The sequence below is a fragment of the Myxine glutinosa genome, chromosome 5, assembly GCF_964187855.1.
Source record: "Myxine glutinosa chromosome 5, kmMyxGlut1.1, whole genome shotgun sequence".
NCBI lineage: Eukaryota > Metazoa > Chordata > Myxini > Myxiniformes > Myxinidae > Myxine > Myxine glutinosa.
The window spans coordinates 15,400,372-15,416,894 of NC_136265.1; the positions used below are offsets into that span (position 1 = coordinate 15,400,372).

General features: G+C 46.1%; 1 protein-coding gene across 3 annotated transcripts in view; it reads left to right on the forward strand.

Annotated features, from left to right (window-relative positions):
* The window catches only part of LOC137427922 (myosin phosphatase Rho-interacting protein), a 136,005-nt gene that overhangs the window by 70,896 nt on the left and 48,586 nt on the right, over positions 1-16,523 (forward strand). For all 3 annotated transcript variants that reach the window (XM_068117749.2, XM_068117747.2, XM_068117750.2), the window contains exon 4: positions 16,134-16,285. In XM_068117749.2, the coding sequence (XP_067973850.2) occupies positions 16,134-16,285 (152 nt within the window). The remainder of the gene's footprint in view (positions 1-16,133; positions 16,286-16,523) is intronic.

Below are 16,523 nucleotides of genomic sequence, written 5' to 3' on the forward strand. Positions count from 1 at the left end.
GCTACCTTTGTCATCCCGTTCTTTTCTTTAATTGCTTCATTGTTCGATGTTCATTCGGCATGCTTTGGTCTAGAGCACTCCTGGCAGTGCTTCCCAGGCGTTCATTCCAGACGATCCTAAGAATTTCCTTGCTGCGTTTGATTCCAAAGGTTTACTTGCTGGAAGACCACAGATCCCTCGAAGCTCTTCACTCATGTCGCTCATAAGGAGGCTTATTGTCGCAGTGGCTTCACGATGAACACCCCAGCGGTGGAAATACGAGGCACAATATTAAAATATAACCCTTTCGCTGTCATGGTCGTCAAGGATGTATGTCATTCCGCTGTTTGCCGTTTAGTTGACATCATCAATCATGGAGGCCTTAGATCCTTTTTACAATATTGCCAGTTAAATCATTTCAGAAAGTGCAGAATCGGCTGAAAATGCTCTACGCCCCGATGTGCACCGTGTTCTCTCCTTTTAAGGGTCGGAGCCAGCTGCGTGATGTGATTGCAGTCTCTATTTGCTGTTTTTAGCTGCATGTTTTGTTTTTTTTCTTCTTAGAGTGCATTTACGTAATTCATTTGTGGAAGGGAAATTAATGTGTCCGGGAATGCCGTCGAAGCTTGTTTTTAAGGCTATGTGGCATTTGGAGATCGTCTCTCTGCTTGCCATTTGTGGTTCTTCATCTTTATATCTGGCAAGCATGTAAGGAAAATAAAATTGTTTGACATTTATTTTCTTTGGGGGGGTGGGGAGGAAGGGTTGTGTAGGGATTCTCTAGTTTACATTTCCCTACCAAACATAGTGCCTCACCCCTTCCCCCTTTCAAATGCAAGTTGGACAGACAGTGCAAGCATTCCAGAGGCAATGAGCAGGAAACAATTGTTTGAAAAGCTTGGCTCTCTGTAATGGAAAGTCTTTGCTGTAAGAGCGTCCCTGGTGCTTTGGTTCATATTTGATCTGCATCTCCACCCCTTCCAATCTCTCTTCTCTGTCTTTTAGCTGCCCAAATAAAGTATCTGCATATTATTTATTGTTACTATTTGAGTTTTGTGTTGATCTGTTTTCCGAAGGTTTCTAACCCCCAACTAAGTTTTTGTCACGCTTGAGGTGAAAATAATGTTGGTCTGAAAAATAATAACTAGATATGACTTATCCTTCATCCGGTTATTATCCCCACGGTTTAAAAAAAAAAAAAACGGGAGGATATTTTAATCGGCTCAGTCTGTGTGTCCGTCAGTCACACTGTCATCTCCTAAACGGTTGTGCAGAAATTCACTAAACTTGGTAGTTATGAGCACCACATGGCAAGAAGGTGCAAGAGCAGTATCATTTGTGCTCCGGCCCCATGGGGCCCTGTGGTCAAACCGTCAAATGCCAAAAAATTCAATTACAGGCCAGATTTTAGAACTTTTTTTTTTTTTAATGAAACTTTATGGATGCAATCAACATTGGAGGACACATGAAATATGTAACCTTTCTGCGGAATTGCCCCGATTCATACCCCAGGGAGTAGGAAGTTGATGTTGCAGAAGTCAAAATGGAAGATTTTTTTTGAACTCCAAATTTGATATTTGGTCATTCCTGGTAGAACGTTTTGCCATCTTTCGACTTTGGTTTAGGTGGGAAGCGTGGGGATTAATGATGGCACGCCATTTGGCTTTGCTTTTTCTTTTCTTTTTTTACTGCACTCTTCGTGCATGCAGATGTTTTAAGTTTGGCTCTTATGGCCAGGAAAGATTAACATGGACACCAAAACGTATTAGAAATATGATCTGAAGGCTGAAAACGTCGCCAGTAACCGCATCCTCAGATGAGTTTGTCACTTTCTGCTTTTTATCATCTTTTATTTGCATGTCATCTGGTCCGAGTTGTGACGTAGCAGACTGACCGGAACGTTTGAAGGTTCGTGGTAATGCGAGAAAGCCCTGTAAAACGCAAACTGTGAGACGCGGACACACAGTACTTTCTCATGAGGAGGATGGGGGGTTTTCAGCCAGCTTGGATGGCAATGTGACATTGCGGGAGAATTGATATTGAAGTCCAGCCGGTTAGCAGCTGTAGTATTTCGTTTCGACGCGATGCTTCAGGAAAAGTGGCGCAGAGAGTGTTGCCATACAAGGCAGCTTCCCTGATGGAGATATTTCTGGAATCTACGGTTTGCTTTGTTGGCCGTGCCTCGCGCGCACCAAAGCCCTCGTGTTCATGTGGACTGTGGTGTGGCCCAGAGTGCGATCCTCCAATATATCTGACATCATTTGGAATGAGGGATGGACGTCTCGCCTAAAAAGCTGTCCAAAACAGTTGAGCTTTAAGTTGGTGAAACTTGTATTTACACTTGGGAAAACTTAATCGCTGAGCTTATAGAACGGCCGACTCAATTCAAAATATTAGCAATAAGCATTGTACCCGGAAGCTGGCAGGATAGTTTGCGCTGTGCTTTTCTGGCATCATTGTTTCAGCTTGATGCAAGTTCATGTGGGTCGCACATTTAAGGCAGGCCCAATCTGGCCGCAGCATCTCGTATTATGCCGTCCACTTTGCTTGCATATTTGAGGCAAAAATGCCTGGACATGTTCTTTAATGTCCCTCACTCAAATAAGGAGCCTGACGTGCGTACTTACCTTTCAAAGGATCTAAACGCACTGAAAGGTCTATCTTCACGTGTTGAGCGAAGTTGGTCATGCTTAAACATAGCGGAAGAGCTTGGTTGTCGGTGACTTTAACATGGTGTTTGTTTAAAATATATCTCGGGCACATTAAATGGACTTTGGACTTATAGTAGCAGTCTCTCAAACCTTTACTTTGATCTACTTACACGATTAATACCCTGACTGATGGGATAGCTTGAGGTAGTGTCCTCCCCACCCCCATCCTTCAGTTTAGTTAACCACTGCAGACTGAAAATTCAGCGGAGGCATCGGAGCAATCCATGCAACTAATGCTGTTATTTGGCCGTTAAAGCTGAACTTTTTTTGTGTGCACAGTCGAGCTAGTGCATTGAACAGACCAGCGTCGAACAGACAAAAAAGGATGCAAAACATGAAGGAAACTCATGAAGAAGGAAGCAAGCATGCATGAAGAAGGAAACTCAAAGGAGGAAAAACTGGAAAATTAGAAGGGATTTGGGGCGGGGGGTTAATAAGGTTAGAAAAGATCTTCGTTTTGGATTAGAGATGATCTGAGGTGGTGGTGAACAGCTGTCCTGAAAGACCTGGAGGGGAGAATGAGATTGACGAAGATGTGGACGTTGGTTCCACAGGCGAGTTGAGTTGAGTTGAGTGGAGGCGATCAGTTATCCTGGATTTGGGTAGTTTACCAGAAGAGGGTTTATGGTGGGCCCTGCAGAAACCTGGGGGGTTTGGGGGGGGGGGGGGGGTGAGGGGGGAGGGGGAAAAAGCACGGAAAGAGTAGAGGGTGCAAGACCAGAACGGAGGCAGGAGAAGACACAGACAACCGACCTGTCATCAATGTGGTGTACTGCATTTGAACTGCATTTGGTTTTCCACGGTTTTTCGAAGCTGTTCCACGATCTTCGCGCACGCTTGAAGTTAAGTAACTGTTCACAATTGTATTTTTGTCGAAACTGTATTTATCTTTTGTGTGTGTACCTATAGTGCGTCCCTCGGAAGATTCTCGATGTTAATCTTTCATACCTGTATAAAATAGTCGAGTATTCCGTGCCGCGCGGCCTCGTTGTTGAAGCTTCCTACCTTGAGGCTTGGTTCTCTCCGGGCATCCAAAGTGAAGTTATTTTTCCATTCGTGTGTTTGTCAAATTTCAACTCGTTATTTTATCGTCTATGCGTTATTGTTTGTTTATAGTTAGTTTTGGTTTGAATTTCCTGTAACTCGTAATTAATTAATCGTGTTCCGTTTGCTCCGCGTGTGCGGCCTTGTACCCCCGTTGGTGGTTGTTAACTTAAGTTCCCTACTTCGTGTTTTGCTTGGTTCTTAGATTTTTCCCTTCTACCCCGAACATAATGCTCTTTGTCTAACGTTTTAAATCCCCACCCCCACCAAAAAAACCCCCAAAAAACATTTATTTTCCTTTCTCCACGTGTGCTGTTGTCTCATCGTGTACTTCTGTCCACTTGTGCTGTTCGCCCCGCCCCCATTATCTCCTTGCCATCCACCTTTTGCCCTGTTCACGTGACTCGTGGTTGAACCTCTCGGCCCTCTCCCCGTTGGTATTTTGTGAATATATGATTGTTCTTCACGGTCTGTTTAAATATTATTTAAATATGTTTAAACTTTCCCCTGCAGTGTTTTATTCAGTGGTGTATTACAACACGCTGTTTTTCTTCCTATTTAAAAGGCTTTTTTCAATTTCCTCTCCAACTCATCCACTTCCAAAAAAAAAAAATTCAATGTCTTATACGTCTCCCTCACTACATGTTCTAAATTCACATTCATTCCACCCCTCCTCCATTGTTCTTAATCGGATTGCTAACTTGAAAATCACAATAAACCCAATTTGTTATCAATGTTCGTCTTTCATTAATCATCCACTTTCTAAACTCCCCTCTTGCCCCTCCCCTCCAAATCCCCCCCTTGCCCCTACACTCCTAAACTCCCCCCTTGCCCCTCCACTCCGAAACTCCCCCCTTGCCCCTCCACTCCGAAACTCCCCCCTCACTCCTCCCCTTCAAAACTCCCCCCCAACCCCTCCCATTCAAATCTCCCCCCCCATACCATTCCTCTCCAATTCTTCCTCCTCCTCCCTCCTCCTCAAAGCTGCCTCCTCCCCACTTCATCTCCCTTCTATCTCATACCTCCACCTCCCCCAACCTTCTACTTTCCTCTGCCCCCCCCCCCCCCTCGAACAACTCCTCACTGTGCCTCATCCCATCACCATCAAACCTTTCATCCTCCTCATCCTTCCCTTTCTTGTAACTCTTCTGTAATCGCTGACACACTATCAACTGCTCTCCCTACCTCCCCCTCTCATCCTTCATCTTACCCTACCCCTCCCCTCCCCTCCCCTGTCCTGTACCCGATGCTCCCCCTCTCTCTTCATTAACGGTATGGACCTCAAACATCCGGGGCCTTCGCTCAAACCTGACTGATCTCTCCATACAGGTTACTTCTGACAATCCAGACTTGATCTGCTTAACAGAAACTTTCCTCCTTCAAGATGTCTCTGATTCCTTAATATCTCTTCCTGGTTACTCGCTCCTCCGGTATGATAGACCTGAGCCTCGTCCTGGTGGTGGGGTTGCTATCCTTATCAAAAACTCTCTTCCTCACTCTCCTTGCACTGTCCTCTCTCCACCTCACCCCCAGGAGTACCTCTGTCTACGGCTTCCTCTCCGCTCCCACCTTTTGTTCATATGTGTTCTGTACCGTCCTCCAAACAGTGATGACTCCATTTACATTTCACTGTCTGACAACATGGACCAACTTCTGTCCACTCATCCCAACTCTCTCTTCCTCATATGTGGCGACTTCAACTGTCATCATGCCAGCTGGCTGGTTGTGGGTTCCTCTCTCGCCAGTCATGGCACCTCAGCAAAGGACTTCTGTGAATCACTGGGATTGACACAATCTGTCAATTTCCCGACCCGTATCTCAGCCAATGGAGTATCTGCTCTTCAAGACTTGGTTATGACAAACTTCCCTGCAAATGTCTGCTGCGCTTCTTCTGCTCCAATCGGTTCTTCTGATCATGTGCTTGTTAAAGTGGACATCTCTCTGGCCATTCTCAGAGAGCCTCCTCAGCGTCGACGAGTCTGGCATTTCACTCAGGCTGACTGGCACGGTCTTCAAGCAGCCATCAAACATTTGGACTGGTCTCCCATCTCCACTGCCTCTGACATCAATTCTTCCTGGGAATTCTTCCAAAGCAAACTGCTCTCTCTCATGCACAGATTTATCCCATCTCGTCTTCAGTTGTCTTACCCTTCCTCCCGTCCATGGTACATTGAATCTTGTGGTGAGGCAGTTGCCCTGAAAAAACTTGCCTCTTTGAAGGCTAATCCAAATGAAGGCAATCTCAGTTCCTTCCACCAAGCTCGGAACAAGTGTGTGTCTACCCTCAGGAGTGCCAGGAAGCACGATCTCTCCACACTCAAGAATGAACTCTCAAACCTGTCTCCTTCAATTTGGTTTCAGACCAGGTCATTCTACTCTGGACATGCTGCTTCTGTTGTCTCAACAATGGATGGAGGTCCTCAATGCCAAACAGGAAATCAGAGCTGTCTCCCTTGACATATCACGTGCCTTCGATACGGTCTGGCACCCAGCTCTGCTCACCAAACTCTCCTCCTATGGTATCCATGGAAATCTCCACGCATGGCTTGCGGACTTCCTCTCTGGTCGTAGTCAACGTGTGGCCCTGAATGGATTTCTCTCATCTCCCCTTCCTGTTCAGGCTGGAGTTCCCCAAGGCAGTGTTCCGGGCCCTGTGCTTTTTCTGGTCTTTATCAATGATCTCTCCGACTCTCTGGAAAATCCTCTATCTCTTTGCTGATGACTCCACTCTCTGCCGCTCCATTCCTCTTCCCTCAGATCGGCAGTCTGCAGCCTCCTCACTCTCTGAAGACCTGGACAAAATCACAGACTGGTCAAACAAATGGAACATGTCTTTCAATCCTGATAAATCTCACACTCTTACTGTGTCTCTCCGAAAAGACCGACTGGACAACCCTCCCATCTACTTTCTCAACAATCCTCTCCAAGAAATTCTGTCGCTCAAGCTTTTGGGTCTCACTATCTGCCATGATCTTTCTTGGGAAAACCACATTTCCAAGCTGGCCTCCAAAGCCAGTCGCCAACTGGGCATCCTCCGTCGTGCGAAGTCCTTCCTTGGCACACCTGAGCTCCTCACCACATACAAGGCTTTCATCCGCAGCTCAATGGAATACTGTTCTCCCCTATGGGCCGGTGCTCCTGCCTCACACCTAGCTCGGCTTCACGCTGTTGAAACCAAAGCTTTCAGAATCATTGGAAGCTCCCGCGATGAAGTTATCTCCGAGGGCCTTTCACTCATTCACCGCAGGCAGGTAGGTGGTATTTCTGTCTTCTACCGACTCCTCTACGGCCTTGCTCCCCCAGCTCTCTCCGCGCTTTGTCCCCCAAATATTCCTACAGGTCGCACAAGATCTTCCAGCAACCCTCTGATGGTTAAACTGCCGAAATCTAGGCTCTCTATTCACCTGCACTCTTTCATTCCTCTTTTCTCCCGCCTCTGGAACAAACTCCCACACTCACTCCCTTCAATCCCACTCCTCCCTCCAGGTCTTTAAAACAGCTGTTCACCACCATCTCTTATCTTCCCCCATCCAAAACCTTGATCTTTTCCACCCCTGCTAATTCACCCCAGATCCACTTTGTTTGAAATTCCAACTTCTTTCCTGGAAGTCCTGGCAGTGTCCATATGTTTTATACCTCTCCCACCCGCCCTTCCCATGCCCCCCCCCCCCAAAGCCCTCTCCCTCCCACAGATGTCTCGATGTCCCTGCTCTCAAATGTTGTGTTTGTGTCCTTCCCCCTCTGTCCCCATCTTGTCTACCGCTCCCCATGTTATATGTTTTATGTGTCGGTTTGTCTTTCTGTGTGATTAATGTTAGCTCTTTCACGAACCTCGATCTTGTATACCAAAAAAAAAAAAATGTTGAAGGGATGGACCTATAGACAGCTTCATCGTGGGAGATTCCAATGATCTTGAACGCCTTGGTTTCCACGACACCAAGCTGAGTAAGATGTGAGACAGGAGAGCCAGCTGAGAGGGAAGAGCAGGTAGTTACTCCATAAAGCTGCAGATGAAGGACTTGTAGGTGTATAAGAGATCAGGTGTGCCAAGGAAGCACTTTATCCGACGGAGGATGCCCAGTTGGCGGCTGGCTTTGGAGGCGAATGTTGAAATGTGTTTTTTCCAAGAAGGATCGGATCAAGGCTGATAGTGAGAGCAGGAGTTTGAATGACTGAACCTCCTCAAGAGGATTGTTAAGAAAGTAGATAGGAGGGTTTGCCAGACAGTATTTTCGGAGAGAGATAGTGAGAGTGTGAGATTTATCAGGATTGAAAGACATAATCCAAGTGTTTGACCAGCTTGTGATTTTTGTCAAGGTCTGAAGAGAGGGAAGAGGCTGCAACCTTCCTGTCTGAAGGATGGGGAGTGTCACGGCAGAGGTTTGGAGTCATCTAAAAATAGATAAAGAGGATTTTCCAGAGTCAGAGAGATAGTTTATGAAGATCAGGAATAAGACTGGGCCCAGAACACTGCCTTGGGACACTCCAACCTTGACAAGGAGAGGAAATGAAAGGATTCCATTGAAAGCCACACGCTAGCTACGAGAGTAGAGGAAGACAGTAAGCCAACCATGTGTGGAGTTGGCCTTGGATGCCATAGGCAGACAGTTTGGAGAGTAAGGTGGGATGTCAGACTGTATCAAAAGCACGAGATATGTTCAGAGAGACGGCCCTGATCTCACATCTGACATTGAGGGCCCCCATCCATTATTCAGAGAGTGTAAGCAGCATGTCCAAGGTGGAGTGACCTGGTCTGAAACCAAATTGGTGATCTGAGATGAGGTTGTTGGAGAAAAGGAAGGATTGGCTCTTACATGAGCCTCGATCTTGTATACTGTCGCGCGAATACCCTCCGGTTAATACCAGGGCTCGCGGATGACCCAAACGGACTTTAATGGAGGCGATGATCAAACACGGATTCGGCTATAAAAGCACGGGAGAAAGAATGAAGGAGAAGAGGCGGCAAGTGCTTACTGATAGCGAACCGACGGCAGCTCGGATCCTGCAGGGGATTAACTCAAAACGGACACAGATTTGAAGGGAAAAGAAAATAATACAAGGGTTTATTCAAAATAAAGATCGGGACAGGGAAACGCGATGATAAATAAATCCTAGGTTGGGACGTCCCCACAACTCACTTCAGAATACGAGACAAAGGAAAATGAATTACATAAAATAACTGTCCTGTCCTGTCATGTAATGTTCTGTGGGGTACGGACTTATCTGTCGGTAGTCATGTCCGCCGTCCAACGCGGCTCCAAGCTCCGACGCGAAGAAACCCTCCGTCCGCTTCGCTCACGCACCCCGCCAGGCCCCGAGCGGCACGCCCTACTCCAGGCTCTTCGTCGACTGCCCACGAGGTTCCGCCCGCTCACAGCACCGATTCTCGCTCCCGCACCACAAGCACCGCGAAGGCCCGAGCACCGCTCCAAGCTCCGAGCACCTAAAGATTCAGGGCCGACGCCAACGACCACCAGGACCTCTCAATACGAAGAGCCAAGACCGAAGAACGAACGGACCAGCACGACTGACCAGAACGAAGCTGAATACCCAGCGCGAAGAGAGAGAGAACAAAATGTCGTCGAGCGAGCCCTTTTATCACCTTGCATGTGACGTCAATTCTTGCTCGTTCCCAATCAGAGCCTCGTCTCTCGACCTCTCGAATCTTCTGACTGCGCAGGTGTCCTCACATTGGCTAAGTGCTTCCCGTCCTCCATGTCACGCCACCCTCGTGGCCAACCACAAGTCCTTCCCTTCCCTCCAATCACGGGGCAGTTCTCTGTCCCTTACACAGACCAATCGCAGTCCTCCTGGGTGTGGCCTGCCACGAGGCTCGTTGCTAGCCCAGCTGGTGGTGTGGCTGGCTGTGGCCCATGTGGTGGTGCCCCAATCTGGCTTCCTGCCTGTTTTCTTCCAAGGTCATTGTAAGGGAAGGGAACTAATTAATGTGTGCACAAAGGACCTATCTAAGTGTTTATATGAGTGCGTTGCCATAAGGGACACAGGTTTGACGACAGAGGGGATGACGAACAAAAAGGAATCTTATCCATAATCCCTGTACTACCTAGCACGCCCGCTCCCTCGTGGCGGGCACATCAATACAGCTTATACCGACAAACCGGGCTAAACACAGAACTTATTACAGGTAGATTCCCTATCGCGACAGACGAAGCATGATACCTATTCAGATCTACCTGGCTCTATATATCACTCTACCCAAATTCATAACAATACAAAAAAAAAAAAAATCATATTAACTGTGATGATGAATTGCATGCTCTTGCTGATGATCGGAAGCAATTTGATAGATCTGTAGTTGAGGGAATCAGTCGTGCAGTGATGTTGGTGTATTTCCAAGCAGATGGAAGATGACTTCACACAAGTGACGGAATGAAAATGGCAGAGGGAGGATGTGCAAGAGCAGCAGAGCAGGTTTTTAGGACATGTGAGCTGATGCCGGTCCAGTAGCAGAGTCAGTCGAGGGTTGAAGGAACCTTCTGCACCTCTCACGTGCAAAAAAAAACAAAAAAAAAAAAACAGTCCAGTAGTAGTTGTGTACAACTGGGAAGGATGGATACAGAGGGTGAGGGGTTGAGGGCCAAGAGTTGTAGTCACAGAAGTCCTTTGCTGAAGTGCCATGGCTGGTGAGAGAGGTACGAACGCCCAGTCAAGTTGCATTGTGACAATTGAAATCGCCACATGAGCAAGAGCGAGTGAGCAAGAGCACGGCTACACCGCTGTTAGACTAATGGTCTTGTTTTTTCAAAACATTGATGGAATCAAATGAAACTAGCACATGCAGAACTTCAGGGTACCTTCATTGAAGGGACACAATCATGACGATTTTTTAAAATCCTGGGTCAGGGATATCATCCTCTTAAACATTTTTTATATCGTCATGATTGTGTCCCATTAATCGATGAAAGTTTCAGCTTTGTAGGTCAAATCCTCTCGGAAGAGTAGATTAAACATACATGGATACATACATACATGCAACATACGTTCGCTCATTCATAGAGATTTACTGTTTGTTTCGTATGATTTAATTGTGTGAAGTCATGTACAAGAAGTTCACTTGCATAACGACGTAACGACCTCCATTCTAAACCACCTCCAAGTGACTTATGAGCCTCCAAAGGACTTATGAGATGGTCTTGAACTTGGTCAATTCCCTTGTTCCTTCTGCTGGATAGATTTGAGGAGGTGAAGTCGGAGTTGGGAAGCAGTCTTCGCTGGTGATTGTCTTTCTGCAGTTCAGGTAGTTGGCCATGAACACACCATTTCTCTCTCAGAAAACAAAAGATGTCATGACCTTTGCTACTGATGCTGCTGACATCCTCACTCTCACAAGCACAGGAGTGGGGAGTGGGCATGCTTCCGGTGAATGCTTGAATGGTGTTTTGGCTGGGCTAATCCTAACCCTTTTGAGCACATGAAACATCGACAAAAGAAAATTCACATGAGATAGCAATTCCTTGGTGCACACAGGTCATTCACACTGTCCCACTGTCCGTATCTCGAAGCACGGGACACAGCATCGAACTAGAACGGCACGTTTTGACATCATGACGTCGACTGATATGCCTCCACCCACATTATTACATCATTACAATACTTGTACCAAGTTTGATTTAAATCCATTCAGCTGTTCTCAAGTTATCACATTTCTACCTGGCATGACCTTTGACCTCTTGGCCGCAAAATTAAATCAGTTTATGTTTACATCATTATACATACCTGCACCAAGTTTGAATGAGATCACTTCAGCTGTTCTCAAATTATAGACCTATAACAGACTTTGACCTTTGACCTATTGGCCCCAAATTCTAAACAGTTAATCTTTACATCAGTATACATACATGTACCAAGTTTGAATTGGATCACTTCAGCCGTTCTCAAGTTATAGACCTATTAAAGACTTTGACATTTGACCCCAAAATATAATCAGTTAATCTTTACATCATTATACATACCTGTACCAAGTTTGAATTGGATCATTTCAGCCGTTCTCAAGTTATAGACATATTACAGACTTTGACCTTTGACGTCGTGACCCCAAAATCTAATCAGTTCATCTTTACATCATTCTCCATAAGTGTACCAATTTTGGTCAGAATCCCATCACTGGTTCACAAGTTTATCGCGGTAACAGGATTTTTACCTAACATGACCTCTGACCTTTGGCCGTTGACCTCGTGACCCCAAAATCTAATCGGTTCATCTATAGCTCATTATACATACCTGCACCAAGTTTGACTAAGATTCCTTCAGCCGTTCTCAAGTTATCACGGACGTACGGACCGACGGACAACCTGAAAACATAATGCATCTGGGACTTCGTCAACTGAGGCATAAAAATACCTCTGATCAACTGCATTCAAGTCTCGGATCATTGAATTGAGAGCATATTGAAATCTTCCATAATTTAAACGACCAAGGTATTGGAATCTCCCACATGAAGCGGCGTCAATGGGCCTATCACTTTCCCATCGGCTCCAGGTCAGTGGTCTTTGTCTTCTACCACCCTCCCTTCTGGTCTTGCACCCTCTGCTCTTTCTGTGCTTTGTCCCCACCAGGTTCCCGCAGGTAGCACATGTTCCACCATCAACCCCCTTCTGGTGAAACTACCTAAACCCAGGATCACTGCTCACCTCCACTCATTTGTTCCTTTTTTTTTTCCTGCCTGTGGAACTAACTTCCACATTCACTTCCAATCTCATTCTTCCCTCCAGGTCCTCCAGACATCAGTTCACCACCATCTCAGATCTTCCACAATTCAAAAACATGATCCTCTCTACCCTCATTAACCCCCTATCCACCTCAAGCCTTCCTCATTCCAAATTTCGTGTTTTCCCCTCCTGAGTTTCCTTCCTTCTGTATCCATATTTTCCACACCATGCATCCCTCCTGCACGCCACTCCTCTCCACGTCCATTCTGTGTCCAAGTTTCTCCCTCTATCTTGTCCTTAAACTCTACTGTTTGTGTTCCTCCCCCCCCCCCCCCCCCTACTGTTCCTTTTGTCCTGTTGTGGCCTGATCTGTTCAGTGTTCAAGCTCTACCACGAGCCTAGACTCTGTTAAAGGAAAACATAATATATTTGGTTGAATCACGGACATATTGTTTTGGTAAAGGGCATATGATTTATTTGATCCTGTAGCCCAATGCCCTGCCATAGGTGGACTATGTTGTTTGTTGTTTGTTCATGACCTCCATTCTCCCCACCCTCCCCACTTCCCCACTCCCACCTCATATTTTAGGGAGATATTACAGAATTGATTTGACTTTTTTGAAATAAAAATGTAATTGTTAATTGGCTTCACCTCCACCAAATACAATACGAAAACAACCATCTTACCATACATTGGTGTTGCAGGACTTCATTTTCAGCCTTAAAACTTGTCGCATTCCCGGATATTTGTGAATCCAGTGCAAAGCAGTTTGATTTTTTAACGGTATTTCTCACAGGTCACATCATCATCATGCACAAACGTATTGTATAGAGTACAGATGGGTATTTCTCGATAGCAGGGACTCAACTTCGTTGTGGGCCTTCATAAATACCTTCATCATATCAGAGTCAATACAGGATGAGATTCAATTCCGAAAACTCGTTCACAGTGTTTTTTATTATTATTATTATTATTATTATTATTATTATTATTCCTTGTTCTAATTTGCATTTCCTCCATGCTGGGCTTTTCTGGAACACGTACTGTAGATTCTTCAGCCATCGAAAAGGAAGCAGAAAGCATGTGCTGTATTGCATATCAGAGTCAATACAGGATGAGATTCAATTCTGAAAACTCGTTCACAGTGTTTTTGTTTTTTTATTCCTTGTTCAAATTTGCATTTCCTCCATGCTGGGCTTTTCTGGAACACATACTATAGATTCTTCAGCCATCGAAAAAGAACCAGAAACCATGTGCTGTATTTCAAGACGCACAACCATTTCAGCTTTAGCTCTGTTCCTGACTAGGCCACCCACGACTGTTTGTCGGAGACGTGGCTGGTGCTTCGGTGATGGAATGACCGGCTCGTGGCCATGGCCCGAAATGATTTAGCCCGGTCCAATTTAATCCCGAGTCCAAAGTGCGCGGGATTTATGACTCGCATTACACTGCGGGCAGCGGTGCAGTGCTACGACTCGTTTCCACGAGGGAGGGAGGTGCGAGCCTTTTCTTGCCCTCTCCACTGGCTGCAATCCACCAGTCAATGAATTACTTGCTCATTCTGTCGACACCTATTTCACATGATGCAAGATGGTGTTCACGCTGAAAACTGGCTGCCTGCTTCCCCCATCCCTGTCGTAATTCTCTCCATTTTATGTCCCATTTTCGCTGCTTCTTAAATTGCCAAATCCCCATTCCAAATTGAGGCGACGAGTGACCACGCTTGACGTTGTAATCCGTGGGAATCCGACGGGAGCCTTTGCGGTCACGATCTCTGGCCTGGAACGCAATAGAACACCTGGCAGTCACTCCGAACCTGCTGGCTTGGGAGTGATCCTTGCAGAGATGCAGCAGATGGGCTCTGCTGCATGGATGATGCTCAGCCGGCATCTGGGTTTTTAACTCTGCTTTCAAAAAGATTCCAACATAGCCAGACAGCTGCAGTGATACAAATCAGGCCTCATTGGCTGTTGGTTGGTGCCGTGCTTCGTACAACTTGGAATAGAGACACGGGTTTACGGTTTGCAGATTCCAATTGGAATCTTATTCTCCTTGGTGCTTTTGCTGTCCTTTAATGTAATCGTGTGTATGGTTTGGGTTTTTAATTTGTCATCACCGACTGCACTGTAGCCATGATCCCCTTACTTTGCAGTGAAGGGATGACTGCTCATTATGTTCAAGTTCATGGAGCTTTGGCTCTGGTACCGCTGGAGCTTTGGCTTAGCTGTCCTTTGTGTAAAAGTCTAGGGCTGGTTGCTTGCTTGGGGAAAGGGTGCTTGTGGGAAGAAGGCGGGCAGGTTGATTTGCGGCGGGCAAAATGGCAACGCGTTACAGGAGAAGCGTAATTGCCTGTTACATTAGTCCAACGGTAGTGAAACGCCTCATCTATTTTGTGGTTCTCAAGTTAAAAGCAAATACCTGTGTTTTTTCGTTTTTTTTCAAATGTGCAATTCTTTTGAGCTCGTCCCCATGTTCCCACAGCACGGCAAATGTTTCCTCGTTTCTAGATGGCATAAATAACGTTTTGTTCCTTTTTGTAAGCGTTGCTGTCATCAGGTCCAATTCTTGTAGGTTTGCGGTTAAAATGTATTTGCCGGTTCAAACGATTCCTATGTTGCATCCGAAAGCTGCGGCTAGACTTGAGATCGGGAGAGTGAGGCGGTTTGGCAGAGTAACCACCCAATCCTGCTTTGCAGCGAGCACTGTACCACCACCCCCGAGATGACGCCTGGCTATCCACCGCTATTGCATGCTGGTACAACAAAGGACATCTGCAATGCATGTGTCGACTGCTGTGGTATCTCGCGATTTGTGCGAGTTACATCCACGCCTCTCTCGCTCCGCTAATTGCCGTTGGCGGTTGGTTAAAAGGGAGTATGTGCTCGCTCTATTTTTAACTCCAGCTGCGGTAGATGAGAGATCCCCCTGGGAGAGGAGTAGCCGATTCTGCTTCCACTCCATTGTTTGCCCCACTGTCGGATGCCTCCGTGATGTGAACCCTGCTACGTCTCTGTTGGCTGCCTTGCCCATGACCTGGTCACGCGCGAACGCCGAGACGAACAAAGGGCTCGCACACCTTTCCTCTGAAACGAACATACCTGCCCCATAGGGTGAAGTTCCAGGATCACCGTTTTTGTCCGTAGCACAAAACGTCACATGTGCAAATTGTATCAGCCTGGTTAACACTGTACAAACTGATCATACCAGAGGTGGTTTCTCTAATTTAGCAGCAGGAAGTTGCAAGCACAGTTGGCACTGGTGATACTTCAATCTTTTTGCTCAAACGAATAGTCAGGTGTCCAGTCATGTGATCTGGGACAGTGGATGCAAGAAAGAAAGGGCGGCGCAGTGTTTTCTTGGTGAGCAGTTCAAACAGCAGCAGTTAAAGAGATCCAGACATATAGGGAAACATTGCAGGCCTCAAACAAAGACCTTTAGGCATTTGCACGATGCAGAGCATTAGGTTGGCTGAAGTCAAACATGAAGAGTGCCTGAGATCGCTCAGGTCATCCTTTGATTGTTATTAAGAAACCGTTGTTTTGAGCATTTTTCTTGTCTCTTAAGAAAGTTTTCGACTGATCGTTTTGATTTTGAAATTGCATCATAAGCTCTTCAATTTTTATACACAAAGAAAAGTAGGTACAGCATTATCAATCGGCAGATTAGTATTTTATCGCTTTGAATTTCACCCGTCCCTCCACCTTTCTGCTCTTTCCTTCACCCTGGCAGACGAGTACACTACCGCAAGGAACCATCAATCTGAACCAGTGCTTGGAAGTTGGGGAGGCCGAGAGCCGCACGGGGCAACGCAACTCGCTGTGCATTGTGCTGCCTGACCGCGAATTCTTCATTCGTGGAGAGAACCGTGAAGATATCAACGGGTGGGTCTCTATTGTCACATAATCTGCATATTCTCGCTAAATGATGTCTGAGGTTCGTAGGGCTCACGCATGTGGAATATGTAAAGCAGTAGACAAATTTGTGTTGGAAAATGTCGTTTGAAACGGGATCAAATTATGACAAGTTTCTGGCTCAACATTTCTGTGTTTGTATTATATTATTTATTTTTATTACCTCTGTCACCGAAGGTAGATGGAGGTTATGTTTTCACCCCTGTCT